Source organism: Ictidomys tridecemlineatus, chromosome 1, assembly GCF_052094955.1.
Source record: "Ictidomys tridecemlineatus isolate mIctTri1 chromosome 1, mIctTri1.hap1, whole genome shotgun sequence".
NCBI lineage: Eukaryota > Metazoa > Chordata > Mammalia > Rodentia > Sciuridae > Ictidomys > Ictidomys tridecemlineatus.
Window position 1 is genome coordinate 115,804,938 of NC_135477.1, and position 17,489 is coordinate 115,822,426.

At 35.2% G+C, this 17,489-nt stretch overlaps 1 protein-coding gene across 2 annotated transcripts in view; it reads left to right on the plus strand.

Annotated features, from left to right (window-relative positions):
• The window catches only part of Man2a1 (mannosidase alpha class 2A member 1), a 162,838-nt gene that overhangs the window by 133,666 nt on the left and 11,683 nt on the right, over positions 1-17,489 (plus strand). For both annotated transcript variants that reach the window (XM_005327222.5, XM_078045497.1), the window contains exons 17-20: positions 2,316-2,449; positions 5,052-5,193; positions 7,779-7,912; positions 14,868-15,062. In XM_005327222.5, coding sequence (XP_005327279.1) covers positions 2,316-2,449; positions 5,052-5,193; positions 7,779-7,912; positions 14,868-15,062 — 605 coding nt within the window. The remainder of the gene's footprint in view (positions 1-2,315; positions 2,450-5,051; positions 5,194-7,778; positions 7,913-14,867; positions 15,063-17,489) is intronic.

The following is a 17,489-nucleotide window of genomic DNA, read 5'->3' on the forward strand; positions in this document are numbered from 1 at the left end:
TTTAAAATTGTTCTAATTAATGTAAACATAATAAAAGCAAAGTTTGTATTTAGAGCAATATTTCCTAGTTCAAAGAAAATTCTATTGTATTATGTGATTTTTTTAAACTTTCCAGTAATGGTGGAGATGTTTGGATCATCTGTCTTTACAGGTTCCTTTAATAACTCTCAGAAGAAAATATATGTATATATTTAACTTGCAGATTAGTGGTTCATTCTGTGGCCATTAAAGTGGGGGGGGCATCCCCTTTTTTCCATTCAAAATAGTTTTGTTTGGGGTACTAGGGATTTAACCCAGGAAGCACTTTCCCCCTGAGTTTCATCCCCAACTTTTTTTTATTTTTATATTTTGTTTTGAGACAGGGGCTTGCTAATTTGCTTAAGGCCCCAGCCTTCCCATTTGCTGTCATTACAGATGTGCACCACTGTGCCCAGCTCCTAGTAATTTTATGAATGTGTAATAGGAAACCTAAGCTAGGTCCAGTGAGTAGCTAAGTTGGAACAGTAATTCTGTGAGTATTCTGCAGATTCAATAAATAGAGCCTTCAGCCCATTGAGCACTACTTATCACCATATATTATTATTTATATTTTATAATTTCCAGTGTGTTTTTCCACAGACACCTGTAGTGCTTGGATTAGCTGGATTTACATTTGTTTCCGTAGATTCCACAGAGTCAAGCTCACTTTCCCTAATTGTTTGCTGTCACTTTCTATAAGCGATGGGAATTCTTAGCTCTTAAGAAGTCTTCCTTATGCTGTTCTTCCTCTCCCTGTTTATCTTTTTACAGCTTTCTTTGTTTAAAAAGTTTGCTGCTTATCAGCACAGAGTAACAGTGTGTGAGGAGTAGTAGGGAGAAGTAAAGCTATGGGTAAGTTTCCAGGATTCTTAGAACTTCAAAAATTCAATTTTATGAAGTAAGATAGGGCAGTCTCTCTCCTTACAACCCCTTTCCTAACTGCTCTTCAGAAGATCTTGTGATGTATTCACCATCTGTGTTGAGCATGTTAGATTTCCTTACAACTCCTCTATCACTGAAATTGACCTGGGACTTCACTGAGGACCTCATGACACAGTTTGCGTAGAATGATACTAGCAAACACGTTAAGTTTGATTTATTTGGGACTTTTTCAAGCTGTCCTCTGCTTTTTGTGGCAAAAGGTAGAATGGATCACCCCATAACATTGGGTCCTAAGAGATACCAAACTCAATTAAAATTGATTTGACTTCTAGGGAGCTCTGCTGATTGTAGTCCACAAATACTAATATGTTAATATTGGTTTCATAAATCAGCTCATTGTATCTGCTGTCTCTTTTCCTAGCAGTAGATTGTAGGCAATAATAAATACACTGTCTCTTGAACCAAACCAGAGTGTAAATTTCACTAAGTCATATTTCTCATGTGTAAGTAGAGGAAGGTGGAGAAATGAGTTACAATGTGTCTCATGGAAATAGGGGTACAGGTGAGAGGTGGATTGGCCTGGAGTGGGGTCAACCTTTTCTCATTTAGTGTCCTCCTTCCCCTCAGAACTCCTTGGAGTATCAGTGATATGTTATATGTCATCTGCATTTATATTATTACAACTTCCTTATCCTTTTGTTGAATTACATGTGCCCCTGAATAAATGCTATCTATAATCTAACATTAAAGAAGAAAAAAAATAGTGACACCATTTAGTATGTAAATATATGAAATAGAAAACAGATAGTTGTATGTATGTTAATCAGCTTTTCGTCACCAAAGTACCTGATAAGAGAAACTTAGAGGAGGAAAAGTTTGTTTTGGCTCACGGTTTCAGAGATTCAGGCATTGTTGACCAGCTCCACTGCTCTGGGTCCAAGGTGAGGTGAAACATGGCAGAAGAGTCAGGCACGGAAGCAGAGTGAGCTCAAGAGGGCAAGAACAAGAAAGAGGGAAGGCAAGAGAGAGGTTGAGAGAGAAAGAGAGTGCAAGTGAGCCAGAGCTCACACCTTTGCACCAGCTAGGTGACAGGGAAATATAAACCTCAGAGGTGTACCCCCAGTGACCTACTTCCTCCAGCCACAACCCACCTGCCTACAGTTACCACCCAGTCTATTCAAATTATTAATCCATTAGGTGGATTAATCCACCAGTTAGTACACAGCTCTCATAATTTAATCCTTTTACCTCTGAACATTGCTTCATTAACACAAAAGCTTTCACGGGGATACCTTGTATTCTAACCCTAACAGTATGTAACTTTGGAAGGCTTTCTCTACACTATATTTAAGAAAAGCTGGGCAATAATTGTCTTTTTTTTTAATGTGTACCTTTTTGTCTTCTTTTAAATATAGGAATAGAAGGGCGCTCTGTGGAAATTTCTAATATTGTGAACATCCGAAATGTATATAACCGTGAGATTGCAATGAGAATTTCTTCTGAAATAAACAGCCAAAATAGATTTTATACTGACCTAAATGGCTATCAGGTAATTTTCTTAAAAATCTAAGTTCTATTAGTATATAATGTTTGTATATCATAATGGGCTATTAATTTTGGATCCTTTGAAAAATATGCCTATATATATTTACTTCTAAAATAAAACTGAATTTTAACAAACAATTTTAAGTTCTATATTCAGTCAGATTTCCAAAATTGGAACAAATATTTGAGAGACCAGTTTTTTTCTAGAACATCTGTTTGCAAGGATTTATTTTTTTAAAGGGATATTGGTGACCATTATGCATTTAGATACCTTGATGCTAAGATATATATGAATTTATTTGCTAGAAAGGAATTATAATTAAGAATTGATGGCTTTTTTACCCTCCTCAGAAATTAGTTTGTTCATATTTCATTTTCCTTGTGTATTTTTAAATTCCCTCTCTTTATCAATGTGTGTTTACATTTATACATTGTCAAATATATATCTGTTTATAAATGTGGGCAGGGACATAATTAATAAAACTTTTCATGAAATAGTTTTAAATAGTAGTAAGACAATTTGTATTTTTTTCAGATCGTCAATTCTCTTTAACAGAATTTAATAGAATTTTTGATTGTTACCTTAACCTCTATATGAATATATGAGTGTGACACCATATCTTTGAAATACTAATATTTAAAATGTGAACATGTTTTTGAAACATTAGCATTTTAGAAATTTCCAACTATAAATAGAAATAATTTCACAACATATGCTTTTTGCTTTGATTTTCAACTGGGATAAATGGAAAGGGTTGTGATAATATTCTCTTTTAAGATTTCTTCCAAAAGTTAAATTTAAACCTTTCCAAAGCACAGAAATTGCAACATACATTCCAATTAACATATTAATTCTACTATAGCTGTTTAGTTTTCAGACGAAACCCTGACTTTATAGTGATTCATTTTCTTTGTACACAAAAAGAGTCTTTTCTTAAAATCTCACAGAAGCAATTATTTATATGCGTAGGTGTATACATGAATGAGAAAACTTAGTAAAAATGAATAGCCAAAAATGGGAATTTTATTTTCAGGGATTAAACTTGTGAGTAAAAAGAAAAATATTATATTTGTCTACAATTTAAGTATTTCTTAAAAATAAATTATCTTTTAGCTTTAGAAATATAGTATCTGGATAAAACTAGAAATTAAGACCTGCAGGTACCAGATGGGAGGAGCAGTTTTGAACATTTCTTTTTATAAGTTTAAGGGTACATGTTAATTGGGATGAGAAGATCAGGATTGGAAAGAAGAAATAAGAGAATTCTTTCAAGGTAGCTTAGAGTTTCCATACAGATTACCAGTAACTGGTGGCTTAAAACAACAGAGCTTTGTTCTTCCGCAATTCTGGAGGCCAGACATCTGAAGTTAAGGTGTGGGCAGAATATATTCCCTTGAAATGATCTAGGGAAAAAGCTGTATTTGCCTCTCCCAGTTTTCAGGTGCTTATCAATAGTTTCTGGCATTCCTGGGTTTGTGGATCTATCGCTCTAGTCTCCTCACCTGTACACAACTGGTGTTCTCCCTGTGCCTCTATCTCTCTCTCTGTCCACATTTTCCTGTTTATAAGATACCAGGCATTCGGTTAAGATCCACCCTTCTTTAGTATAGGCTCATCTATTTCTGCAAAGGCTCTATTTAAAAATAAAATCACATTCACAGTTTATAGGTAGACATGAACATTGAGGGGATACTATTCACCCCAATATAATCAGTAAGTTGAGGAACACACTCACATTCTTAGGGTTGTAGAAATATTAAAGATCAGATCTATGAAGTACTAAGGACCATCCTTCCATTAATGGGCACTCAGTGCATGTTAACTGTTAGGCTAACTTTGTACCTCTCATTTTCTTGAGTTTCACGTCAAACTTTCTTAAGTTAAAAGGAGGAGATGACAGTTTTAAGTGGTGTACGACTCACTGGTAACAGGGTTCTGAAGTTAGAATTAGTTACTATTACCCAGACTGCTTTAAGTTCTGACAGTCTCTCTCAAAAGATAAATTTCTATTTCATGCATTCAAATCTAGTCTGTGAGAAACCAAAATTTAGAACTATCTACATTGAAGCTAAACAAGAAGAGTAAATGTTGAATGGCTTTCAAATATAAATATGCATTTGATTATAATCTAATATGTTAGAGGATTTTGTGGGGAGATCTGTGGTATTTATTAAAAGCGATTCAAGAATAATGGGAGATGTGTCTTGAAAGGGATAGAGAGCTATTATGCTTAACATTCATTACAAAAGCAGTATGTTAGATTTAGATGAGAAATGAATACTTAATACCTTTATAATTTGTTTTATGCAAATATGGAATAGCTAGAAGATTTTTTTAGCCATTTTTATTCTGAATTTAAATAGAAATGCCTATTTTTAAAATCAGGACAAGTTCTACCTTTCCCACTTAAAAACTGTTTTCTTGGATCCTTGTGATTTGTCTTCATTATGTTTTAAGAAATATTTTAATTTTTAGATTATTTCTTAGCTTAAACAAGAAAGGAAACTCAAGTCTTTTTAGAAGAAAGCTCAATATTTAATAATAATTTGTAAAAGTATATATGTAAATATCACAATTTTTAAAAGAGAATTGTTTGGTTTTATAGATTCAACCTAGAATGACATTGAGCAAATTGCCTCTTCAAGCAAATGTCTACCCAATGACTACAATGGCATATATCCAGGATGCTAAGAATCGGTTGACACTGCTCTCTGCTCAGTCTTCCGGTGTTTCCAGTTTGAAAAGTGGTATGTGTTGCTGAATTATTTTTTGCTCTGAAAGGTTTCAGTTCTAATTGTACAATTTTTCTGTGTACAAATGTATAAATTATCCTGTTCCATTAAAACCAGCCTGTTTTCTTTCAAAAACCAGCCCATTAGTTTTAGGTTTTGTAAGAAGAGAATAAAGTGATGAATTTTCTCAATCATCAGGTAAAGAACAGGGGCCTACATGTCACCATTTTTTTTTTTAAGATGACTTACTTCTTCTGATAGCCTGTTCTTTGTATAGATGAGATCCCTGTCACCACCTTGATTTACTAGATGTGGAAACTCAGACTCTACAGGTTTAGAAAACTTACCTAGGTTTGCAAAGATGTGAAGTTTAGTTCAAAGTTAGGATTTTTTCTGGGTCCTGGTCTTTCTACCCCACAACTTCCAAAAGAAGATGAGTAGATGAGATGATGGAGTTATGGGCATGAAGAAGTACAACTTCATGGATTCCAAAGAAGAGAAAGCAATGAAAAGAAAGATGAAATAGGCAGTAGAAACTGATTAGTTTTTATAAAACTTTCTATAGAAAGACTTTGATCTCTTATAATGCATAATTTTAAATTAGTTATTGTATATATCATCAATTGCTCTTTTTTTTAACCTACCAAGAGTTGCAAATAATAAATATCTGAAGGAGCCATACAAGTAATAAATTAAGTACAGACACCTGATGTGTCTTTTGACACAAACCCAACTTTTACATAGGCATCTACATGCATTCTGGGCTTCCACAAACCAATAAATTACTACTTCTCATTTTTCTTGTGACACTCATTAGATAAAGTCACATGAAGTTATGCTGTGAAGACATAACTTCAATTACAAAAATAATGACTTCACGTCAGTGACCAATGGGGAATGATGGGGGCACAGAAACTCTGGAGAGTGTTTTCCCCATTTACAATGGGGTATCCACTACTTAGTGCACTTTGATGTTTGCCACAAGGATAAAGGCTCTTTGGTTGCTAAATATTTCAGTCTTTGTAAAAGAATTCACAAGTCTGGAATTTTACTTGAAGTCATGGAACCTATAAATGTTAACATAATTTAAATAAAATGTGTATACAAAACATCTTTGTGTCATGTAACTCTTGAGCCACCCATTTTTAAACCCTGCCTTAAATTTTCAAAGATGTGGTCTAAATAGGGGACTAGACATTAGACTCAGACAGTGACAAACTAAGAATATTCTCTTACTTCCCAGTGAAGACAGGCTGAAAAATCAAGCTTTTCTGCTTCTGTTAGAAACAAATAGCCCCAGTATTTGAATTAAAACAATTTGAGTACAGTCCAGAAAATCATTAAGTGTCACATGTTGTATGATCCAAGATTTGGAAGCAGGAGAAGAATTAGAAATTGCCAGGAAATTGATTTGCTGATTTAGATGTGAAGTGATAGGCTCTAGATACACATGAGAACAGTTAACTCCTGGGAGTAAGTCTTAGATAAAGGTCTCCTAAAACATGGAGAGAGTAACAGTGATAATTCTACTGTAATTTTTGTATTGGACATCTAAACTCTTTTTTTTCCAAGTGCTGGCACTAAAAATCTATTTTTTAGGTTAATTAATTTTTTTTGAAAAATGTTTCATTTAAGTTTTGATCTGTCTTATCCTATTTTAAAATTTCTTATCAGGTTGCTAAACATTAATGAAGAGAAAGAGAAATGCTCTCTTGTTTTATGAATTTATTGTACCTGCTTTGAACTGTTACCAAGAAAGAAACTAAAAAGGTTATTAGTTACTAAAAATTTTTTAGGTTAGCTATTTCCCTTTAAAGCCAAATGATCACTTACTGTAGTAATAGATATGAAAAAATATACATGTATTTTTTAAGTATAACTTTAGCTTTTAAAGTCCTGTTTGAGTGTAATCTTGAATTTATACCTATGATTCTGATTTTAATTTTTTCACTTTGTAATTTCATAACCTAATCATTAGTTTATAACTTAAACTAGAGGAAATATGGAATTATCACATGGCAAATAAAGGAATCAGATATGACCCCTTTAAAGCCAGAGCACTGGCAGGACAATGGTGATCCTGCTAACACAGTATCAGAGAAGGGAGCACATGGTTGGATGTCTTCAAATTCTAGGACTTCAGAGAATCACCACATATCAAGCTACCTAAATTTTACTTGTGAATCTTTATTAGATCTCATGCATGGGTATGTATCTTATTACTACATGTTTGTAGTACATTTCATAAGAAACCTCATAAACATTTTTTTTCCAAGTGCTGGCACTAAAAATCAATTTTTTAGGTTAATTTTTTTTTTGAAAAATGTTTCATTTAAATTTTGATCTGTCTTATCCTATTTTAAAATTTCTTATCAGGTATTGCTAAACATTAATGAAGAGAGAGAAATGCTCTCTTGTTTTATGAATTTATTGTAGCTGCTTTGAACTGTTACCAAGATAAAGTCCATGGCATGTGGGCTATCAAGATTCACCTCCTGAACTGGCCCAGAAATTTAAAACAAGACATCATGCCTTCTACTTAAATGATCTTTAACAAATATCTGTATTAAATAATCCTGGTCAGTTTCTTTGTTTGTTAGGTGATATTGAAGTCATCATGGATCGAAGATTGATGCAAGATGATAATCGTGGCCTTGGGCAAGGTGTCACTGATAACAAGATTACAGCTAATTTATTTCGAATACTATTAGAAGAAAGAAGTGGTGTAGATATGGTAGGAAAAAATAACTAGACTGTAATGATGTTGGTTGTTCTTTGTCACCCAAAATTTGAAATAATGACTTTCTATTTTTTAAATTCATTCACAATTTGCAGTGTTGAGATGTCTCTGTAACAGATTCAGCCTGCATTCACAGAAAATCTTTAGTTATAAGCATTGTGTAAGATTTGTATTTAGGTAATTTTATTTTTTCTTTTTGATTATTATATTGATTAAAAAACAATATCAAGTAAGTAATTTGGCTTAAATTATTTTGAAAGAAATAAGAGTTTAAAGTTTGAGCTAAGCCAGCCATAATGGTCCATGCGTATAATCATAGCAACTCAGGAGGTTGAGTCAGGAGGATCTCAGGTTCAAGGCCAGCCTGGGCAACTTAGCAAGACACTCTCTTAAATTTTGAAAAAATGGTTGGTTGGTGTGGCTCAGTGGTAGAACACCTCTGGGTTCAGTCTCCAGTATCCAAAAAAAATAAAACTAAATTGACCTAGATAAAAATTAAAGACTAGAGTTTAGTCACATATTAGGAGATTAAGTTTGTGTGATAAAATTTATTTGAAACCTTAGTGGTCTTATTTTAGCATTTGATTCATCAATGGAAAATGTATTCACTTCTTTATCTTTCATACAAAAGTCTGGCAAAAGTGGTACTGGACCTTAGAGACCATATAATAGTTACTCAGGCAACAGCAAGAGTGAGCCTCAGAGCTCTCCATAAACTACTGTACACACCCTCAGGTGGCCCTGGACATGACCCTTTTCCTCTTACTCCATTCTCTTTTCTATACTTTTCCAATCTTTTCAGCCAGTGTCATCGCCTTCCACTTTATAGGGAAATCAGTCACTACACAGAGTTCCCTGTTCTAGATACCAAGTCTCCTCCCAGCCTTTGCATAGGCAACCTTTCCAGTTATTCTTGGTACTTTCCCCCTCCCCCTCCTCGAGATCCTTTTACTGTCCATCTTCTTTCCTTCTCTCTCCCCTGCCCCTCAGAGGCCAGCACTTACCTCAAAGATTCTTTCTGTTGTCTTTCAAACAATCTTTGTTCTTCTGATAAAAATAATAGAAAATAGCCCTCACTCAAACTCACACTCTCATTTCCCCTGTGCTACTGTTTCCTACCCAAGTGAGCCAGAGTTTTACGTTGAGATCATTTTATGATTCCCTTCTCAAAGTGCACTTCAGTCTGGCTCTAGCCTCCATCGTACACAGAACTTTTGCCAGTGTAACTAAGTCTACCTTTCAGCAGCATTTGACACTGACCTTTATCACGTCTTAAAATGCTGTCTGGCCAGGGTTTCCACAGTGTCGTGTTTACTTGATTTTCCTCCTACTTCTCTGGCAGTTTTTAATCTCTCTGATAATTCTGTACTCAGTCATTAAATACTGGAGCCCCCCAGGCTTGGCCCTGGCCTTCTCCTTTTCTCAATTGAGACATCAATCTTTGACAATCTCTTCTACTATGTGAGTTTTAGTTGCTACCTCTACAAAGATAGAACTCACAAATCACCTTATCCTAGCTTGATCTCACCTTAGCTTGGCATATCTAACATCACTCTCATGATCTTGCTACCCACCTCTCTCAGCGACAAGCACACCATCCACCAGTGCTGAACCAGACACCTAGGAGTGAGCCACAAAGGTTATTTCTCCCTCATCAGGACAGTGTCTCATGCCCTGAGTATTTCAATGTGTAAACTTTTTTACTTTCACCACCCTGATCTAAATTGACACAAAGTATTTCTTGGATCTGGCCTAGGTGTATCCACCCTGCTTTCTTCTTTCTAATAGAGCTGTCATTAACCCAGTAGATAGAGTAATTTTTTTGTTTTTGATTTTCTTAAACCAAATCCAGCTTTGTTACCCCCTGCTTAGTCCTTTTTATTGTTGTCTGTATAAAAGCGAAAATTCTTATCCTGGCCTGAAGAGCTACTCATGATGCGGGCCCTGGCCATTCCATAGGCATCTTGCATGCTTCTCACTCTTTCTGCTTTAGATGCACTGGTTTTCTTTCAGTTCCAAGTTCTTCCCACCCTCTTCTCCCATGGTATGTCCTTTCATCCTCTCTACCCAGGGCTCTTAGTAATAGTTCAGATCAGAGCTCACTTAATCAACTGCCTCTTGACCATATCTTACTTCTTCTCTTATGCTCCCTCCAAACTGTGCATTTCACCTTCATGTGTGTGTATGATTATTTGATCATTGTCTTTTCTCCTCTTTTGGACCATAAACTGTTGAGAGTAGAGACTATGACTTTTTCTTCTAGGATTGTTCCTATCAGAGGAAGCACCTGCTTTATCTCTACTAGAGTCCAGAGACTTGTCCACTTCATTTTCATGGTCACCTTAGCTGTGATAAACATTCTATAAAATACTAATTGATTAAGTAAAATGGAAATAACTAATTTTCCAGCCACTATTACAGTATTTAGAATCTTTCAGAAAAAAATAATATCCATTTTAGATGTCAAGGTTTACACCAGTTCTTGAGACTTGTGGCTTAAATCAATTTCTGAAAAGATAGCTTAGTTTTAAGAGCTAAAACTGCATAGAAAACTCATTGTCTGAGTTTTGGCAGCTACTGTCTTTTTCTCCCCCTGAAAATGTTTCTGGCTTTTACATTTTTCTCTATATATTGACATTAATCTACAAAACTTCTGTTAACTATGGCAGTAAAAATGTTCATGTCAGATCTATAAAGCTTCACTTACAACTAAAATAATTTGTTGATTCCCACTCAAAACTCCTTGGATAGTAATTGATTTAAATTTGCTCCAACATTTGTATAATCCTATGTTGGTTAAATTTTTCTTTAAATCATCTATGTACTCTGGGGCTTAAATCAATGGCTTATTTTAAGTAAAAAATGAACTAGAGAGGAGAAAATACATTTTAGTTACTAGAAAATTGATTAAAAAGACCATTAAGAAATTTTATATATCATGTAACTTCAATTTTCTAAAAAGTATTTTTAATTTCAACTCTCACAATTAATATCTAAAATATTGATGGTGGAAAACAAATGGGGAACATACTCCCTAGAAAGGTAGGGATTTTGGTGGTGGTGGTTGATGATGATGGTGTTGTTGTTATTTTGGTGCTGGGATTGAACCCAGCAGCACTCTACCATTGAGCTACATCCCCAGTCCTATGTATTTATTTAACACAGGGTCTCACTGAGTTGCTCAAACTGGCCTCTATCTTGCAACCCTCCTGCCTCAGCCTCTCCAGTCCTTATCACACCCATATAGGTAGGGGTTTTAATGGGAGGCCTTGAGCCTGCCAGAACTTCAAGGAAGTAATCCTGGGCTGATTAAACACAAATGAGTCTTGTTCTCAGAATGTTCTGCAAAGAGGCAGTGAGAACAAAGACTTGGAGTGATAATCACTGAGATGTGCATATGCCCAGTGGAGGACTGGCTGCATAAGGCTGACCATCATCCATGCTAATAATCAACAAGAGTCAACAGAAATGGGAAGTGGGAAGGGTCTCTGACATTGTCCACTTTGGGATTTATTTCTTTGATTTTTATTCCCTACCCCTTTCCTGCTGATGGTTGGTATAGTAAGGGAGGTGTTGAGGATTTAGGAGCTCTAGAAGTGTTAGAATTATATCCTTTCACCTCTAGATGCCAGTTCTACACATGTAAGGAGAGAAAATTGGGAGAAATCATATTAGAAACTCAAATGGTTATAGGGCTCAGGAACATGATGGCAGTGTTTGTCTTTAAATATTATAGTCAATATATGTTCATTTATTTTCTCTCTCCCTCTTTATCTTCTTTTTGTCCCACCCTTCCCTTCCACAGTATTCTCATGTATTTCTACTACATGCATTTGTGTTAAATTAATAGATTTACCTTAACAGACATTTAATAAGCTCTCACCATGTACTAGGGCAAACAGTAAACAAATGACTAAAAAAAAAATCTTCCATAATTTAACAAGTCTGTTTAGCTTTTTATGTGAGCTTGATGAAAGCTGCCAAAAGCCTGGTAAGAAGTTCTGACTTCTGAAATAAGGTTGCAACCCAGTGAGGAATAGACTTTGAGTGGTTTGGATCAAAATGTAGTGAAAGATTTTAATGCAAGCTGCAGAGAGAATGCCAGATTTACATGGACCAACACCTTCCAAACAAAACCAAATAATGTTATAGTAGCAATACCAGTCACTACAAATCTGGGGATCCGTTTATAGCTTAAAACAAACATGTATATTTTCTATAGCAAACATGTTTTCTGGATTTATTCTAAGAGTTAGGAGGTTACCTTTGGTTTTAGTCAGGTTTTTGTCACTGTAACCAAAATACCTTACAAGAAAAACTCAGAGGAGGAAAATTTATTTGGGCTCATGTTTTCAGCAGTTCAGTCAATGGTTGACTCCATTGCTGTGGACTCCAGATGAGGCAGAAATCATGTGGAAGGGTGTGGTGGAGCAATGTTGCTCACCTCAGTGGCAGCCAGGAATCAGAGAGACCAGGAGGATCCCGGGACAAAATATATAGTCCCCAAGTCATGCCCCTAAAGACTACTTCCTTCAGCCATACTCCCCATCTACCTAGTTACCACCCAGTTAGTCCGTTAATCCACTTTGTGGATTAATCCAGTGATTAGGTTATAGCTCTCATAATCTAATTATTTCAACTCTGTAAATCGCTACATTTGATAACACTTGAGCTTTTAGGGGTAACTTTCTAGGAAGTTAATCAGATATTGGTAGTTGGACACTTAGATATCTTATTGAGCTCATTATTGCTATGAATATAAGAAAGCATGTGGATGGTGGAATACTCCCCTGGGTGAGACTTTGCCCCACTGGCCCAGCCAGACTCCAGCTGTCTCATTTGTTCATTGTAGTTTCTGATATGAAACTACAACAACTTTTAAACATTTCTTATCTTTTTAAGGGTAATCAACTACATAGTTCTTTAATTCCCAAAGTATATGCATTCATAGCCTTGTTTCCTTTTATAATAACTTCTGTCAAAACGTCTTTGAGTCTGAACCTTGTTCCTTTAACCCAAAACTACTAAAGGGCAAGGCTAATAATTTTTATTCCAAAAGAGTTCTATTTCCTCTAGTAGATAGAGAGATCGTCTGGGCTGGCAGCTCCAGTACAGATTCACAGAGCAGTGTGTGGCTGGCTCTATGAACTTTGTTGAGGCTTTTAAGCTTTGTATTCCCAAGCCCTCACCCCTAGAGATTCTGATTCCATAGATTTTGGTTAGGACCCAAGAATCTATGTTTTGTAAAGGCTCCCCAAGTTATTCTGTCATGTGGTTAATTCACGGAAATACCAAGAGCCAGGAGATATGGTTTGGAGGATTAGTATATATGCTTATGATTGCTTCTAAGGTATAAACACTCTGCCAAGAAGTATCTCGTCTACTCAATGGAGTGTCCAACAATTCCTCCAGGAATAGAGAAAAAAGCCAGAGATGTTTTTCTGAATGACCTGGAATGAACTTAAGGCCTCTCGAATCTGATAAGGCGGGTGTTTTCCTTTCTTTTTGAATCTTTTATCTTTTATTACTCAGAAGGTGATTTTGTCAGCAATCCTGACCTAGATTATGAAGCCTTTTGATCTGGCAGCACATTTAAGTGTCTTGTTGAAATGTTCCTTTTCTATTCATGTTATTCTACAAGCTGCATTAAATGGCAGTATTGTTGGAGAATATTATTTTATATGCTTTACTTAATCTTTCTTTAAGAAAGAATGTGGAATGGATACATTTTCACATAATTTTCAGACCTAATTTTTTTGTCAGTATTTTAATTTTGCAATGTCCCTTTGCTGCCTTTAAGTTTTTTTCTCTCTCCATGGTCTGAATTGTAATGACATCTACCGTTCAGCTCCTGGCACAATGCTACTCACTTTCTGCTAGCACCCTTCTGTCCAATGCTAATCTGACATTCTGAATTTTAAGCTCCATATCTTTATAAATTCTGTCTTTTCACACAGATAAGTGCCCAAGCCTTTTGAGTCCTATATTACAAAAAGGATGCAAAGTCAGAAGGTATCAATGAAAGTAGTCATTTTTAAAAAATTAAATTCAATTCAAATGTAGTTGATGATCAAAGGGCCTTTCTACATAAATTATTTTCCTCTTCTCAGTTCTTCCTACATCTGTTTTTACTCCTTAGGCATTGTCAGTTAAGGTTCTACTAAGCATTGATTTAATTAATTTTGTATGTCATCTATCATACCTCTAACCCTGGTGGATTTATTTGATGTTTGAACATACAGAAATCTTGCCTAATAAGCATATATCATAGCAAAGACTAATGTATTTTTTATCATGTGGAATAATCATTCAGTAACATATATAACAATTCATATTTTTCAGATAAAATATAGTGAAACAACTATGAATGGTTTACCAAATTTAAAGAAACAGATGATCTAGATATGTTGCTTCTGTTACCTGTATTTAAAATCCAGAGTTGAAATCTCTGTATTTTTTTAAATCCTGTCATTGAGTAACAGTTAGCTCCTATAATTTGGTACGATTCACCACAACATTGCTTTAGATTCATACAAGCCTTCTGGTCTTTTAAATGTATAAATGAAACCATGAACTAGAATGGGTGAATCCTGAGAGAGAAGGGATGTGCAAAGTATAGGAACATCACAATTCTTATACTTTCAGAATTTTGTGGTAGGTTGGGAGTTTTCATAAAAAGTTGAACCTTATCCAAAAATGTTCATGGAAAAAGTGTTTGTTATTTTTAATATTAAATGAATGGAGGAAACTTTTTAAACATGAGTTAAATGGCACTATTTGTTATGTTGCTTGCAATGAACTTTATAATCCATTGTGTGTATGCTCTAATAATATTTATAAAATATAATAAAATCAAAATATTAACATATTTTTAAAATTTAAACTTTGTTAATTAGTATAATGGGAACTGCAAATTTAATTATTAAGCATTTTTGTTTTATCTTGATAGGAAGAAGAAAAGAAGAGTCCAGTCAGTTTTCCTTCCCTCCTCAGCCACATAACTTCTTCTTTTCTGAACCATCCAGTCTTTCTAATGACAGCAAAAGTAAAGCTCTCCTCCGAACTGCTGAGTGAATTCAGTCCCTTAGTGTCATCTTTGCCTTGTGACATTCATCTGGTTAATCTGCGGACAATACAGGCAAAGGTATATCCCCAAAATATACTATAAAAAGTTACTTCTTTTGTTTAAGGTGGAGGGAAAAGTACTGTTAACTTCACTGTGGTTTGAGAAACAATAGCAAGTGTTTTTCCTTTAGCCAAAATCATTATCCCTTTCATTCAATGATTGATCTGTAGTTTAGAGCATATCCCAATACTAATTTATTTGACTCAGAAAAGTTCTGTATGCCAAGCAAATCACAGATATCAACTTCTTTCTACCAACGAGGATGCTGGTCACATAATTCGATGGGAGAACCAGCAGGTCAACTCCAGGATTTTTCCTACCCTTTATCCTTGTTAGCCAGTGTTTTCAGGACTTAGAAAAATAGAAAATATAGTGCTTAATTATTTTTGTAACACAGGCTTTGTTTTTTCATATTTTTTTTCTTGAAAAGTATTGCAACTCCAACCTTTGTATTAGCAAACCAACTATTTAGGATAAATATTAGAGAAAGAACATGGGAAGGTTTCATTAGGTATGAAATTTAATTGTTAGACTTTGAGTTACATATATGACTTACATATATGTCCATTTTTAACATCAAAACTATTATATTCAGAAAGAATAAGGATTAGACATTTGACATCCCTCTTGTGTTAGAGCTGTTTTTATATTGTGAATAGACATGCAATTAGCTGGATATAGTAAGTGGTAGAAGATTCTATGGGAAATGGCTTCAGTATTAAAAGAAGAGGATGCTCAATCTAAGAGGAGAGAGAAGTTTAAGAAGGGTAAACTAAAGGAAACTTAAATAAAGTAAGAACAAATAGCTATACTTTGGGCATTTAGGGATTTCCAAACTTTGTGTACAAAATAAGGAAGTATGCTTTTCTATGCAAGAAAACTTGTGTGTTTTGTAATAATGTGTTCAGTGAATGCTAGAGTGACCCTCTATATATCTATGTTGAAATGCCTCTTTTTTTTTTTGCCATGTAAGTAAACTTGGAAGGTGTATATTATGCTTATTACCTGCTAGTTACTACCATATGCATTAGTGATGCAGTTATGATATAAGAGGCAAAAGACCTTATCTTCTGAGCTTAGCTCTTAGTGGGAGAAGAAAAAACTAAGAGAAGCATATAATATGTTAAATGATTTCAAGTGTTATGCAGAGAGAAGGAAGAGGGAATTGAGATTCAAAAAAGGTGAAACCAGATTGGGGTAGTTAGTGAGCAACCCACAGAGAAGGTAATAATGCAACAGAAATATGAAAGATATCACAAAATAAGAGACTTATGCAGATTTCTGGGCTGGAGTGCTCCAGGCAGAGTTTAGAGCAAGTGTGAAAGCCCTGAGGTGTAATTGTGGTCAGAATGTAAGTTCTGTGAGAGGGTTTTTTTTGTTTTGTTTTGTTTTTTTACCCATCTCTATGTCCTTCGGCCGTATTAGAGCCTATACATAGTAATAGAGCTCAGTAATTGTTGAATGAATTAATTAATGTGATGTTCTCTCTAGGATTTTCCTGTGGTCTCTTGTAGGCCTACTTTTTGGCCCATGGAGACTAGGATGGCTCATGGAAAGAAAACTGAAGGATAGATAACTCCCTGATGTAACATGTTATTAATTTATGAGCCACACTGGAATAAACAAACAAAGTAGAGAGCACCAGAGACTCTGGGTCTCAGATTACCACCTCCAGGCACCCATGGAAGAAGACATGAACAGAATCTCCCAAGAGCTTCTGGGGATAATAGCACCACTGTCCCTTAGCGTCACTTGTAGACGAGTCCGAGTCCTCCCCTGTAATTGTTTCAAATGTAATTTTTTTTTTTTCTGGGCACAGCTTGAGCTGTCTAGAATCAGTGAAAGTTGGCTATTATTTTACCCTCAGTAATCCAAACTAGCATTTGTTTTCCTGGTCATTTCTTTTTAATGGTAACTTGTTTACATTTTTTCTGCTATTGGCTAACTTCATAGTCTAATCACCTTCCAGATTGAAAATCCCATTGCCTACCAAATTGGTTGACACCCTGGAGCATTCCTGTCCTCTATAGACACTGCCACCTTGCTTCGCATTACTCTTCTGATCTTTGCACAGGTGGACAAGTGAACCATCCATGGACAGAAGAGTGGCTGTTGACCTTAACCTTTATAAAACAGGGCCATATCAGAAATGTCTGTGTTATGCCTATTGTGAGAAACAGGTTAAATGATGCTGCAAGAGCCCTTTGAAAACAAACACTGTAAATAAATGTTGTTATCTTCTTAGAGCCAAGTTGAATGCAAGTATATGCCAATTTGGGTGCAAATTGAGGTTTTAGCAGAGCAAACAGAGAGCAGTTTAATAACAGATTTCACCAGGCAGAATAAAGACTGAAATGTCAATGCCCATCAATCACTACCATTCTGGCACATAATCAGAACTAAATATTCAGCGATGTTGCATATTATCATATCGATCAGTGCCAA